At 46.9% G+C, this 13920-nt stretch overlaps 1 protein-coding gene across 6 annotated transcripts in view; it reads right to left on the bottom strand.

Moving 5' to 3' along the window:
• LOC128704536 (BTB/POZ domain-containing protein 6) overlaps positions 1-13920 on the bottom strand; it is a 104964-nt gene that overhangs the window by 18560 nt on the left and 72484 nt on the right. Inside the window, exon 2 of one of the 6 annotated variants that reach the window (XM_053799649.2) lies at positions 11900-12326. The exons of the other annotated variants lie outside the window; for them this stretch is intronic. Within the exon in view, the coding sequence (XP_053655624.1) occupies positions 11900-12090 (191 nt within the window). The 5' untranslated portion in view covers positions 12091-12326. The remainder of the gene's footprint in view (positions 1-11899; positions 12327-13920) is intronic. 6 annotated transcript variants of the gene reach the window in all.

The following is a 13920-nucleotide window of genomic DNA, read 5'->3' as shown; positions in this document are numbered from 1 at the left end:
AGTTGGATGAATCTTATTGTGGCTAGCTGGTCCAGTGGCTAACGCGACGGTCTGGAGTTTTGAGACTCTCTGATCGCGGGTTCTATCCCCATCCGTGGTATAGTTTATAATGTTGCTACAGGTACTGTGAGGCCCCTGGGCTACAGGTACTGTGAGGCCCCTGGGCTACAGGTACTGTGAGGCCCCTGGGCTACAGGTACTGTGAGGCCCCTGGGCTACAGGTACTGTGAGGCCCCTGGGCTACAGGTACTGTGAGGCCCCTGGGCTACAGGTACTGTGAGGCCCCTGGGCTACAGGTACTGTGAGGTCCCTGGGCTACAGGTACTGTGAGGTCCCTGGGCTACAGGTACTGTGAGGCCCCTGGGCTACAGGTACTGTGAGGTCCCTGGGCTACAAGTACTCTGAGGTCCCTGGGCTACAGGTGCTGTGATGTCCCTGCACTACAGGTACTGTCAGGCCCCTGGGCTACAGGTACTGTGAGGTCCCTGGGCTACAGGTACTGTGAGGTCCCTGGGCTACAGGTACTGTGAGGTCCCTGGGCTACAGGTACTGTGAGGTCCCTGGGCTACAGGTACTGTGAGGTCCCTGGGCTAGAGGTACTGTCAGCCCCCTGGGCTACAGGTACTGCAAGGGCCCTGGGTTACAGGTACTGTGAGGTCCCTGGAGTACAGGTACTGTGAGGTCCCTGGGCTATAGGTACTCTGAGGCTCCTGGGCTACAGGTACTGTCAGGCCCCTGGGTTACAGGCACTGTGAGGTCCCTGGGCTACAGGTACTGTCAGGCCTCTTTGCTAGAGGTACTGTCAGGCCCCTGGGCTACAGGTACTGTCAGGCCCCTGAGCTACAGGCACTGTGAGGCCCCTGAGCTACAGGTACTGTGAGGCCCCTGGGCTACAGATACTGTCAGGCCCCTGGGCTACAGGAAATTAGGCTCCTGGGCTACAGGTACTGTGAGGTCCCTGGGCTACAAGCAGTGAGGTCCCTGGGCTACAGGTACTGTGAGGTCCCTGGGCTACAAGCAGTGAGGTCCCTGGGCTACAGGTACTTGGAGTTAACCTGGAGAGAGTTCTGGGGGTCAACGCCCCCGTGGCCCGGTCTGTGACCAGGCCTCCTGGTGGATCAGAGCCTGATCAACCAGGCTGTTACTGCTGGCTGCACGCAATCCAACGTACGAGCCACAGCACGGCTGGTCAGGTACTGACTTTAGGTGCTTGTCCAGTGCCTGCTTGAAGACACCCAGGGGTCTATTGTTAATCCCCCTTATGTATGCTGGGAGGCAGGTGAACAGTCTCGGGCCCCTGACACTTATTGTATTGTCTCTTAACGTGCTAGTGACACCCCTGCTTTTCATTGGGGGGTGTTGCATCGTCTGCTGAGTCTTTTGCTTTCATTGTGAGTGATTTTCATGTGCAAGTTCGGTACCAGTCCCTCTAGGATTTTCCAGGTGTATATAATCATGTATCTCTCCCGCTTGCGTTCCAGGGAGTACAGGTTCAGGAACTTCAAGCGCTCCCAGTAATTGAGGTGTTTTATCTCCGTTATGCGCGCCGTGAAGGTTCTCTGTACATTTTCTAGGTCAGCAATTTCACCTGCCTTGAAAGGTGCTGTTAGTGTGCAGCAATATTCCAGCCTAGATAGAACAAGTGACCTGAAGAGTGTCATCATGGGCTTGGCCTCCCTAGTTTTGAAGGTTCTTATTATCCATCCTGTAATTTTTCTAGCAGATGCGATCGATACAATGTTATGGTCCTTGAAGGTGAGATCCTCCGACATGATCACTCCCAGGTCTTTGACGTTGGTTTTTCACTCAATTTTGTGGAGGGAATTTGTTTTGTACTCTGATGAAGTTTTAATTTCCTCATGTTTACCATATCGAATCTGCATGACAGTGTCTTCCATTGCAGACACTGCAAGGCTCCAGGCGGACATCAACCAAATCTTTCAGTGGGCTGCAGAAAACAATATGAAGTTCAACGATGAGAAATTTCAATTACTCAGATATGGTAAACATGAGGAAATTAAATCTTCATCAGAGTACAAAACAAATTCTGGCCACAAAATAGAGCGAAACACCAACGTCAAAGACCTGGGAGTGATCATGTCGGAGGATCTCACCTTCAAGGACCATAACATTGTATCAATCGCATCTGCTAGAAAAATGACAGGATGGATAATGAGAACCTTCAAAACTAGGGAGGCCAAGCCCATGATGACACTCTTCAGGTCACTTGTTCTATCTAGGCTGGAATATTGCTGCACACTAACAGCGCCTTTCAAGGCAGGTGAAATTGCTGACCTAGAAAATGTACAGAGAACTTTCACGGCGCGCATAACGGAGATAAAACACCTCAATTACTGGGAGCGCTTGAGGTTCCTAAACCTGTATTCCCTGGAATGCAGGAGGGAGAGATACATGATTATATACACCTGGAAAATCCTAGAGGGACTAGTACCGAACTTGCACACGAAAATCACTCACTACGAAAGCAAAAGACTTGGCAGACGATGCACCATCCCCCCAATGAAAAGCAGGGGTGTCACTAGCAAGTTAAGAGACCATACAATAAGTGTCAGGGGCCCGAGACTGTTCAACTGCCTCCCAGCACACATAAGGGGGATTACCAACAGACCCCTGGCAGTCTTCAAGCTGGCACTGGACAAGCACCTAAAGTCGTTCCTGACCAACCGGGCTGTGGCTCGTACGTTTGTTTCCTTGCAGCCAGCAGCAACAGCCTGGTTGATCAGGCTCTGATCCACCAGGAGGCCTGGTCACAGACCGGGCCGCGGGGGCGTTGACCCCCGGAACTCTCTCCAGGTAAACTCCAGGTATATCGGAGTAATTGAAATTTCTCATTGTTGAACTTCATATTGTTTTCTGCAGCCCATTGAAAGATTTGGTTGATGTCCGCCTGGAGCCTTGCAGTGTCTGCAATGGAAGACACTGTCATGCAGATTCGGGTGTCATCTCCAAAGGAAGACACGGTGCTGTGGCTGACATCCTTGTCTATGTCAGACATGAGGATGAGAAACAAGATGGGCGCGAGTACTGTGCCTTGTGGAACAGAGCTTTTCACCGTAGCTGCCTCAGACTTTACTCTGTTGACTACTACTCTTTGTGTTCTGTTTGTGAGGAAATTATAGATTCGTCTACCAACTTTTCCTGTTATTCCTTTGGCACACATTTTGTGCGCTATTACACCATGGTCACACTTGTCGAAGACTTTTGCAAAGTCTGTATATATTACATCTGCATTCTTTTTGTCTACTAGTGCATCTAGGACCTTGTCGTAGTGATCCAGTAGCTGAGACAGACAGGAGCGACCTGTTCTAAACCTATGTTGCCCTGGGTTGTGTAACTGATGGGTATCTAGATGGGTGGCGATCTTGCTTCTTAGGACCCTTTCAAAGATTTTTATGATATGGGATGTTAGTGCTATCGGTCTTTAGTTCTTTGCTATTGCTTTACTGCCACCTTTGTGGAGTGGGGCTATGTCTGTTGTTTTTAGAAACTGTGGGATGACCCCCGTGTCCATGCTCCCTCTCCATAGGATGGTAAAAGCTCGTGATAGGGGCTTCTTGCAGTTCTTGATGAACACGGAGTTCCATGAGTCTGGCCCTGGGGCAGTGTGCATGGGCATGTCATTTATCGCCTGGTGTCAGGATAACATCAGATAGGCTTACGTTAACCAAATTTTGTGGCTCTCTCATAAAAAATTCATTTTGATCTTCTACTCTCAGTCTGGTTAGCGGCTTGCTAAAAACTGAGTCATATTGGGACTTGAGTAGCTCACTCATTTCCTTGCTGTCGTCTGTGTAGGACCCATCTTGTTTAAATAGGGACCCAATACTGGATGTTGTTCTCGACTTTGATTTGGTGTAGGAGAAGAAATACTTTGGGTTTCTTTCGATTTCATTTATGGCTTTTAGTTCTTCCCGCGATTACTGACTCCTATAAGATTCCTTTAGCTTAAGTTCGATGCTTGCTATTTCTCTGACCAGTGTCTCCCTACGCATTTCAGATATATTGGCCTCTTTTAGCCGTTATTCTTTTAGCTGTTATTCTTTTCCGTCGCCTGTAAAGGGAGCGCCTGTCTCTTTCCATTTTACATCTACTCCTCCTTTTTGTTAAAGGAATAAGCCTTGTGCATACATCGAGTGCCACCGAGTTAATCTGTTCTAGGCATAAGTTGGGGTCTGTGTTGCTTAGTATATCTTCCCAGCTTATATCGGTTAGGACTTGGTTTACTTGGTCCCACTTTATGTTTTTGTTATTGAAGTTGAATTTGGTGAATGCTCCCTCGTGACTAGTCTCATTATGTCGGTCTGGGGCTCCACGCATACATGTCTGAACCTCAATTATGTTGTGATCTGAGTATATTGTTTTTGATATGGTGACATTTCTTATCAGATCATCATTGTTAGTGAAGATGAGGTCTAGTGTATTCTCCAGTCTAGTAGGCTCTATTATTTGCTGGTTTAAGTTGAATTTTGTGCAGAGATTTAAAAGCTCGTGTGTGTATGTGTGTACTCACCTAATTGTGGTTGCAGGGGTCGAGACTCAGCTCCTGGCCCCGCCTCTTCACTGATCGCTACTGGATCCTCTCTATCATGTGGGAGTTCGATACGTGGATAGGGTAAAGTAATACTCACGTAGGCTGGTAGTACGTATAATTACAGATAATGTGGGGAGCACCCAACAGCCTGCCTATCTCCTTGCTCACTCTCGTATCACTGACTGGCCGTCCACAGTACCCATATGTGAGGGGGTCTTTGAATACTGCTGTGGTCAGCACAATATGAATAGACAGTGACTCAGGCAGAGACGGTTGGTAGTGAGTCAACTACTGGTACACTGGTTACTGGTAACTGGTTACTACTACTGAGAGCTCGGCGATGCTAATGTATGTCGTCCCGACATACAACTAATACAAACTAGAGATGGCAGGTGTACGGCTTGGGCTGATTCTATACAATGTCAAAGTACACAACAATTAAACATTATAACATACATAAGTAGAACATTGGAATGGAAGCTTACATAACTGAAACTGTAATGCAATACAAGGTATAATATAGCACAACTCATCGAATGAAACTCAACGTTGGGATTACACAGTTGAAGTGATAAAAAAAATTTGATCGATCGATCTGTATTCATGTGATCTACAGATTCTGAGGAAGGAATATATACAAAGAAAGAGTGTTTAACAGAAAGACAGATTCGGTGCACTCAAATCTAGACTGTTAACTCTCAGAATGCGGAGAGAACATGAACACAAAAAAAAAAATTCTTGAATTGATAAGTTGATACTGCAACTATTCATCTATACAGGCTGTTTACATTCAACCCCAACTCTGCTAGGGTAAGATTGACATATGCAGAATGGTTATCATCTCTGGGAGGATCGAATTCCTCTGCAATGGCTAACACATGCCTTGACTGAGGACAGTCTGAACGAGTATCTACAAAAGATACAGCTACAATCATTAGTGACTTTGTAATGAGCCAAGAATTAGTAATTCCACAGTCACTAGTGATTGTAGCTGTATGGATCCTCCCTCTCTCTGCTTCCTGAGCTTTGTCATACCTCTTCTTAAAACTATGTATGGTTCCTGCCTCCACTACTTCACTTGCTAGGCTATTCCACTTGCTGACAACTCTATGACTGAAGAAATACTTCCTAACGTCCCTGTGACTCGTCTGAGTCTTCAGCTTCCAGTTGTGACCCCTTGTCCCTGTGTCCCCTCTCTGGAACATCCTATCTCTGTCCACCTTGTCTATTCCCCGCAGTATCTTGTATGTCGTTATCATGTCTCCCCTGACCCTTCTGTCCTCCAGTGTCGTCAGTCCGATTTCCCTTAACCTTTCCTCGTACGACATTCCCTTGAGCTCTGGGACTAGCCTTGTTGCAAACCTTTGTACTTTCTCTAACTTCTTGACGTGCTTGACCAGGTGTGGGTTCCAGACTGGTGCTGCATACTCCAGTATGGGCCTAACATACACAGTGTACAGTGTCTTGAACGATTCCTTATTAAGGTATCGGAACGCTATTCTCAGGTTTGCCAGGCGCCCGTATGCTGCAGCGGTTATTTGGTTGATGTGTGTGTGTACTCACCTATTTGTACTCACCTATTTGTGGTTGCAGGGGTCGAGTCACAGCTCCTGGCCCCGCCTCTTCGCTGATTGCTACTAGGTCCTCTCTCTCCCTGCCCCATGAGCTCTATCATACCTCGCCTTAAAACTATGTATGGTTCCTGCCTCCACCACATCACTTTCTAGGCTATTCCATGGCCTGACTACTCTATGACTGAAGAAATACTTCCTAACATCCCTTTGATTCATCTGAGTCTTCAACTTCCAATTGTGACCTCTTGTGTCTGTGTCCCATCTCTGGAACATCCCATCTTTGTCCACCTCGTCTATTCCGCGCAGTATTTTATATGTCGTTATCATGTCTCCCCTGACCCTCCTGGCCTCCAGTGTCGTCAGGCCGATTTCCCTCAACCTTTCTTCATAGGACAATCCCCGTAGCTCTGGGACTAGTCTTGTTGCAAACCTTTGCACTTTCTCTAATTTCTTGACGTGCTTGACTAGGTGTGGATTCCAAACTGGTGCTGCATACTCCAGTATGGGCCTGACGTAGATGGTGTACAGAGTCTTAAACGAATCCTTACTGAGGTATCGGAACGCTATCCGTAGGTTTGCCAGGCGCCCGTATGCTGCAGCAGTTATCTGATTGATGTGCGCCTCAGGAGATATACTCGGTGTTATACTCACCCCCAGATCTTTTTCCTTTAGTGAGGTTTGCAGTCTTTGGCCATCTAAACTATATTGTGTCTGCGGTCTTCTTTGCCCTTCCCCAATCTTCATGACTTTGCATTTGGCAGGGTTAAATTCAAGGAGCCAGTTGCTGGACCAGGCTTGTAGCCTGTCCAGATCTCTTTGTAGTCCTGCCTGATCCTCGTCCGATTCGATTCTTCTCATTAACTTCACATCGTCTGCAAACAAGGACACTTCTGAGTCTATCCCTTCCGTTATGTCGTTCACGTATACCAAGAACAGCACAGGTCCTAGGACTGACCCCTGTGGAACCCCGCTTGTCACAGGCGCCCACTCTGACACCTCGTCGCGTACCATGACTCGTTGTTTCCTCCCTGTCAGATATTCTCTGATCCATTGCAGTGCCTTTCCTGTTATGTGTGCCTGGTCCTCTAGCTTTTGCAGTAACCTCTTGTGAGGAACTATGTCGAAAGCCTTCTTGCAGTCCAAAAATACGCAGTCGATCCACCCCTCTCTCTCTTGTCTTACTTCTGTCACCTTGTCATAAAACTCTAGTAGGTTTGTGACACAGGATTTTCCTTCCCTGAAACCGTGCTGGTTGTCAATTATACACTTGTTTCTTTCCAGGTGCCCCACCACTCTCCTCCTGATGATCTTCTCCATGACCTTGCATACTATACACGTTAGAGATACAGGTCTGTAGTTTAGTGCCTCATGTCTGTCTCCCTTTTTAAAAATTGGGACTACATTTGCCATTTTCCATACCTCAGGGAGTTGCCCAGTTTCAAACGATGTGTTGAAGATCTTTGTTAATGGCTCACACAATATCTCTGCTCCCTCTTTAAGGACCCATGGAGAGATGTTGTCTGGTCCCACCGCCTTTGAGGTGTCAAGTTCGCATAGCAGCTTCTTCACCTCCTCCTTGGTTATATGTACCTCATCCAGCACTTGCTGGTGTGCCCCCCTGTTCTGATTTCTTGGAGTCCTACTGGTTTCCACTGTAAATACCTCTTTAAATCTTGTGTTGAGCTCCTGACATACCTCTCGGTCGTTTCTTGTGAATTCCCCATCACCCTTCCTCAGTCTGATTACCTGGTCCTTGACTGTTGTTTTCCTCCTGATGTGGCTGTACAACAGCTTCGGGTCAGTCTTTACTTTTGATGCTATGTCATTTTCATATTGTCTCTGAGCCTCCCTTCTTATCTGTGCATATTTGTTTCTGGCTCTTCGGCTGATTTCTTTATTTTCCTGAGTTCTCTGTCTTCTGTACCTTTTCCATTCTCTAGTACACCTAGTTTTTGCCTCCCTACACCTTTGGGTGAACCAAGGACTCGTTCTGTTCTTCCCATTATTTCTGTTTCCCTTGGGAACAAACCTCTCCTCTGCCTCCTTGCATTTTGTTGCTACATAGTCCATCATTTCTTGTACTGGTTTTCCTGTCAGTTCCCTCTCCCACTGAATGTCTTGAAGGAAGTTCCTCATGCCTGAGTAGTTCCCCCTTTTGTAGTTTGGTTTTTCCCAGCCTATTCCTGCTACTCTCTCCACTTGGAGCTCAACTATGTAGTCGAAGCACAGAACCACATGATCACTAGCTCCCAGGGGCCTTTCATGCATGATACCCTCGATGTCCGAACTACTCATGGTGAATACAAGGTCCAACCTTGCTGGTTCATCCTCTCCTCTCTCTCTGGTAGTGTCTCTAACATGTTGATGCATGAGGTTCTCCAGTACCACATCCATCATCTTGGCTCTCCATGTTTCGGGACCCCCATGGGGCTCCAGGTTTTCCCAGTCAATCTCCTTGTGATTGAAATCACCCATAACTAGTAACTTTGCTCCCCCCATGTGTGCTCTCCTGGCCACCTCGGCTAGTGTGTTGATCATTGCTCTGTTGCTCTCATCGTATTCTTCTCTTGGCCTCCTGCAGTTCTGTGGTGGGTTGTACATTACTGCAATTATCACCTTATGTCCCTCAGACTGGATTGTTCCTACTAAGTAGTCCCTTTCGCCCATGCCATCCATTCCTTCCATTTTCTCAAAACCCCACTGGTTTTTAATGAGCAGTGCAACTCCTCCTCCCCCTCTCCTCCCTCTGTCTTTCCTGAAGATTTGATATCCGGATGGAAAGATTGAATCTGTTATTATTCTGGTGAGTTTTGTTTCTGTGAGTGCTATTATGTCTGGGGATGTCTCTTTGATTCTTTCGTGCCACTCCTCATACTTGTTTGTTATTCCATCTGCATTTGTATACCACACCTTCAACTTCTTTTCTAAGACTGTGGTCTGGGAAGTATATTGGGGTTGGGGAAGTGGGAGACCTGGTAAGGAACTATGGGTTGTTGCTGTGGGGGTGAAGTTTGTAATGTAGTGGGTGGGGGCATTGGATGTGGCATGGGTGTTTTGATTTAGAGTGTTTGTGTGTGTGTGTGTGTGTGTGTGTGTGTGTGTGTGTGTGTGTGTGTGTGTGTGTGTGTGTGTGTGTGTGTGTGTGTGTGTGTGTGTGTGTGTGTGTGTGTGTGTGTGTGTGTGTGTGTGTGTGTGTGTGTGTGTGTGTGTGTGTGTGTGTGTGTGTGTGAGTTCTCGTCAGAGCTGCCTCATCGTGTTGTCACTGCAACAACATTATTTGCTATATCCCTCCATTTTAGGTGCCTCAAGTTGAAATCCCCCAGGAGCAAGATGTTTGGAGCAGGAGCTGGCACTGTGAGGTCCCTGGGCTACAGGTACTGTGAGGCCCCTGGGCTACAGGTACTGTGAGGCCCCTGGACTACAGGTACTGTGAGGTCCCTGGGTTACAGGTACTGTTAGGCCCCTGGACTACAGGTACTGTGAGGCCCCTGGGTTACAGGTACTGTCAGCCCCCTGGGCTACAGGTACTGTGAGGTCCCTGGGCTACAGGTACTGTGAGGCCCCTGGGCTACAGGTACTGTGAGGCCCCTGGACTACAGGTACTGTGAGGTCCCTGGGTTACAGGTACTGTTAGGCCCTGGGCTACAGGTACTGTGATGTCCCTGGGCTACAGGTACTGTGAGGCCCCTGGGTAACAGGTAATGTGAGGTCCCTGGGGTACAGGTGCTGTTAGGCCCCTGGGCTACAGGTACTGTGAGGCCCCTGGGCAACAGGTACTGTGAGGTCCCTGGGCTACAGGTACTGTCAGGGCCCCTGGGCTACAAATACTGTGAGACCCCTGAGCTACAGGCACTGTGAGGCTCCTGGGCTACAGGTACTGAGAGACCCCTGGGCTATAGCTACTGTGAGGTCCCTGGGCTACAGATACTGTGAAGTCCCTGGGTTACAGGTATTGTCAGGCCCCTGGGCTACATGTACTGTGAGGTCCCTGGGCTACAGGTACTGTGAGGTCTCTGGTCTACAGGTACTGTGAGGCCCCTGGGCAACAGGTACTGTGAGGTCCCTGGGCTACAGGTACTGTGAGGCCCCTGGGTTACAGGTATTGTCAGGTCCCTGGGCTACAGGTACTGTGAGGTCCCTGGGCTACAGGTAGTGTGAGGCCCCTGGGCAACAGGTACTGTGAGGCCCCTGGGCAACAGGTACTGTGAGATCCCTGGGCTACGGGTACTGTGAGACCCCTAGGCTGCAGCCCCTGAAGCCCATGCCTTAATCTGGCCGTAGGCAGATCTGCTGTGAAGCTAATAAAGCGTAAGCTTCAGGGGCCCTAATCCCGGAGGGGCCACAGAAGCGACTTCAGTCCACATTCCTTAAAAAAATTGGGCTAGTGTACGAGAAGGGGTTATTAAACTACAATAATGTTAATAATATATTGTAAATGAATATAAAAAAAATAATTAAAATATTAAAAGATTATTAATATGTAAGGTAGCTGTTGCAGGTCACACAGGTGACCCCATAACAGTTCAGGTTTCAGGGCCCCAAAAATGTAGGTCTAACACTGTGTTTTTACAGAAATATAAGATAGCATGATTGACCAGGTTAGCACCAGACGAGCCTGGCCCATGACTGGGCCTTACGAGTAGACTCGTGAAACTATTCAAAGGTAAGATACTGGAGTGCATGTGGAAAGCCCATGGTATGTGGAGCATTTTGGCCCAGATAATGCTGATGCTTGCTTGTGCTTGACAGTATTGTACCATATGTAAACTACACATTGTGTACTACACAATGTTTTTATCTGAATTTGAACTCTAGACTACAAGGGCATATCTTTGTACATGACTCTAAGAAAACATACTTGGTAATAAACCTTTGTAACTTGTCGTGATTGTGACCAGATCTACCTTAAGTTCATTACCTTTGTAACCTGTCATGATTGTGACCAGATCTACCTTAAGTTCATTACCTTTGTAACCTGTCATGATTGTGACCAGATCTACCTTAAGTTCATTACCTTTGTAACCTGTCATGATTGTGACCAGATCTACCTTAAGTTCATTACCTTTGTAACCTGTCATGATTGTGACCAGATCTACCTTAAGTTCATTACCTTTGTAACTTGCTCTATAATAACTTTGGGGTCCAGTCCCTGGACCCATTATGTACCTCTAATGTTGAGATACAGTCCCTGGACCCATTATGTTCCACTGTAATCTTTTGACTACCGCCCACAGGATGAGTATGGGGTGCATAATAAACATATTTAACTAAACTAACTGGTAATAAGAGTCTAGTAAGGCTACAGTTACTATTTCGGACATTGGATGACATTATAGGTTTGTGTGTCGGACATTGGATGACATTATAGGTTCTGTGTCGGACATTGGATGACATTATAGGTTCTGTGTCGGACATTGGATGACATTATAGGTTCTGTGTCGGACATTGGATGACATTATAGGTTTGTGTGTCGGACATTGGATGACATTATAGGTTCTGTGTCGGACATTGGATGACATTATAGGTTCTGTGTCGGACATTGGATGACATTATAGGTTCTGTGTCGGACATTGGATGACATTATAGGTTCTGTGTCGGACATTGGATGACATTATAGGTTTGTGTGTCGGACATTGGATGACATTATAGGTTGTGTCGGACATTGGATGACATTTTAGATACAATTTTGGACATTCCATGATATTCAGTTGAAGAACTTAAAAAAATAATTTGAGTTTAGTCCTGGAGTAAGGATTTAGGTACAATGTTTTACCTGCCACGTAACAGATGCAGAGAGAGTTGGACCCATTTGCAGGGGCCCATGACGGTATAGTAGACTATTCTCTTCATGGTGGTGCCGGTGTAGTCGTCGGTGGTGTTATTGGGGTAGCAAGAACAGCACAATACACGTTTCTGTCTCTTGGTGGCACTCCTAAACCATCTCAGGAGGAGGTCAGCCGGCATTTGTACCGGCACTCGTTCCTCGGGTATACTATAACAAACTCGCCTTAGTACCCTATGAGGGATTTCGTTCGTCTGTTATAGCGGACTTGTTATGTCTCACTAGGTTAATTCTTTGTTCTATCTCATTTCTTCAACTTGTCAGTTTTCCAGATTATCGTATTTCTCTTTCTCTTACTTAAATTTGTTCGGAAGTTCACTTTATGGTCCTCAGCGGAAGATTTACCTTCACTCAAATTCTAAATAATATTACAGTATTAATGATAATAGTACATAGTTAACTAATAAAAAAAATTATGGGTGCCATTGTATTTCCCTTCGATACTTCAAGGACCCCAGTAGATTTAAGTCACTTTGACTTTTTTCTTTTGGGTTATACTGGTGAGTAATTTACATACATGTTAAGAGATAAGAGATTTCGTTCGGATTTTTAACCCCGGAGGGTTAGCCACCCAGGATAACCCAAGAAAGTCAGTGCGTCATCGAGGACTGTCTAACTTATTTCCATTGTGGTCCTTAATCTTGTCCCCCAGGATGCGACCCACACCAGTCCACTAACACCCAGGTACCTATTTGCTGCTAGGTGAACAGGACAACAGGTGTAAGGAAACGTGTCGAATGTTTCCACTCGCCGGGAACCGAACCCGGGCCCTCCCTGTGTGAAGCGGGAGCTTTAGCCACCAGGCCACCGGGCCACCCCACTATGTATGCATTGCATTTCGGGCAAACTATTCTGTTTAAAATGCTGAATAAATAATCTCTTCTGGTACTCGGGAAAGGAAGCAGAAATCTGTATAGACGGTCTTGCTTGAGGTGCAGGTATAAGGACCAATGACCTCAGAGAAGTACATAAAAATGCCTAAAGAAAAAATAGATTTCTCCTTGTGACAAACCTTACAATCTACAGTAAAGTCTTTTATATAGATAATAGTCATCCCTCAGTATCTGTGTGGAATTGGTTCCAGGACCACCCGCGGATAAAATCTGCGGATGCTAGAGACCTACGTTTTCTTCACCCACTGTACTTTCCATGGTGGGTGAAGGTTATAGCTCTTGGTTCTTTATCCTCCATCTGGCAGTGAGGTTCAGGGCTCCATTCATATATGTTTATTGTTGTATCTTCTACTCTGTTCACACACATCCAGTACCTCACACTGGTCACACACCTCTACCCATACCAACTGCTCAGTCAACTTTTCCCTTCTCTGTACCTGGCTCAGTTATCAAAACTTTGGGGGCCCAGTCCCTGGAACCATTTTGTACCTCTGTAATTTGTAAATACCTTTGTAACTTGTCGTGATTGTGACCAGATCTACCTGGAGTTCATTACCTTTGTAACTTGTTCAGCTATCAAAACTTTGGGGCCCAGTCCCTGGACCCATTATGTACCTCTGTAATCTTTTGACTTTGGCCACACGTCCTCGTTGCACACCCATACATCCCACAACTCACGCCCATGCATCCCACAACCCACACCCACACATCCCACAACCTACACCCATACATCCCACAACCTACACCCATACATCCCACAACCCACACCCCTACATCCCACAACCCACACCCATACATCCCACAACCTACGCCCATACATCTCACAACCCACACCCATACATCCCACAACCTACACCCATACATCCCACAACCTACACCCATACATCCCACAATCCACACCCATACATCCCACAACCTACACTCATACATCCCACAACCCACACCCCTACATCCTACAACCCACACCTACTTGGCAGACGATGCAACATCCCCCCAATGAAAAGCAGGGGTGTCACTAGCACGTTAAGAGACCATACAATAAGTGTCAGGGGCCCGAGA

Source organism: Cherax quadricarinatus, unplaced genomic scaffold (assembly GCF_038502225.1).
Source record: "Cherax quadricarinatus isolate ZL_2023a unplaced genomic scaffold, ASM3850222v1 Contig16, whole genome shotgun sequence".
NCBI classification, from domain to species: domain Eukaryota; kingdom Metazoa; phylum Arthropoda; class Malacostraca; order Decapoda; family Parastacidae; genus Cherax; species Cherax quadricarinatus.
Note: the sequence above shows the minus strand (reverse complement) of the source record. Positions and strands in the feature narration are given on the sequence as shown.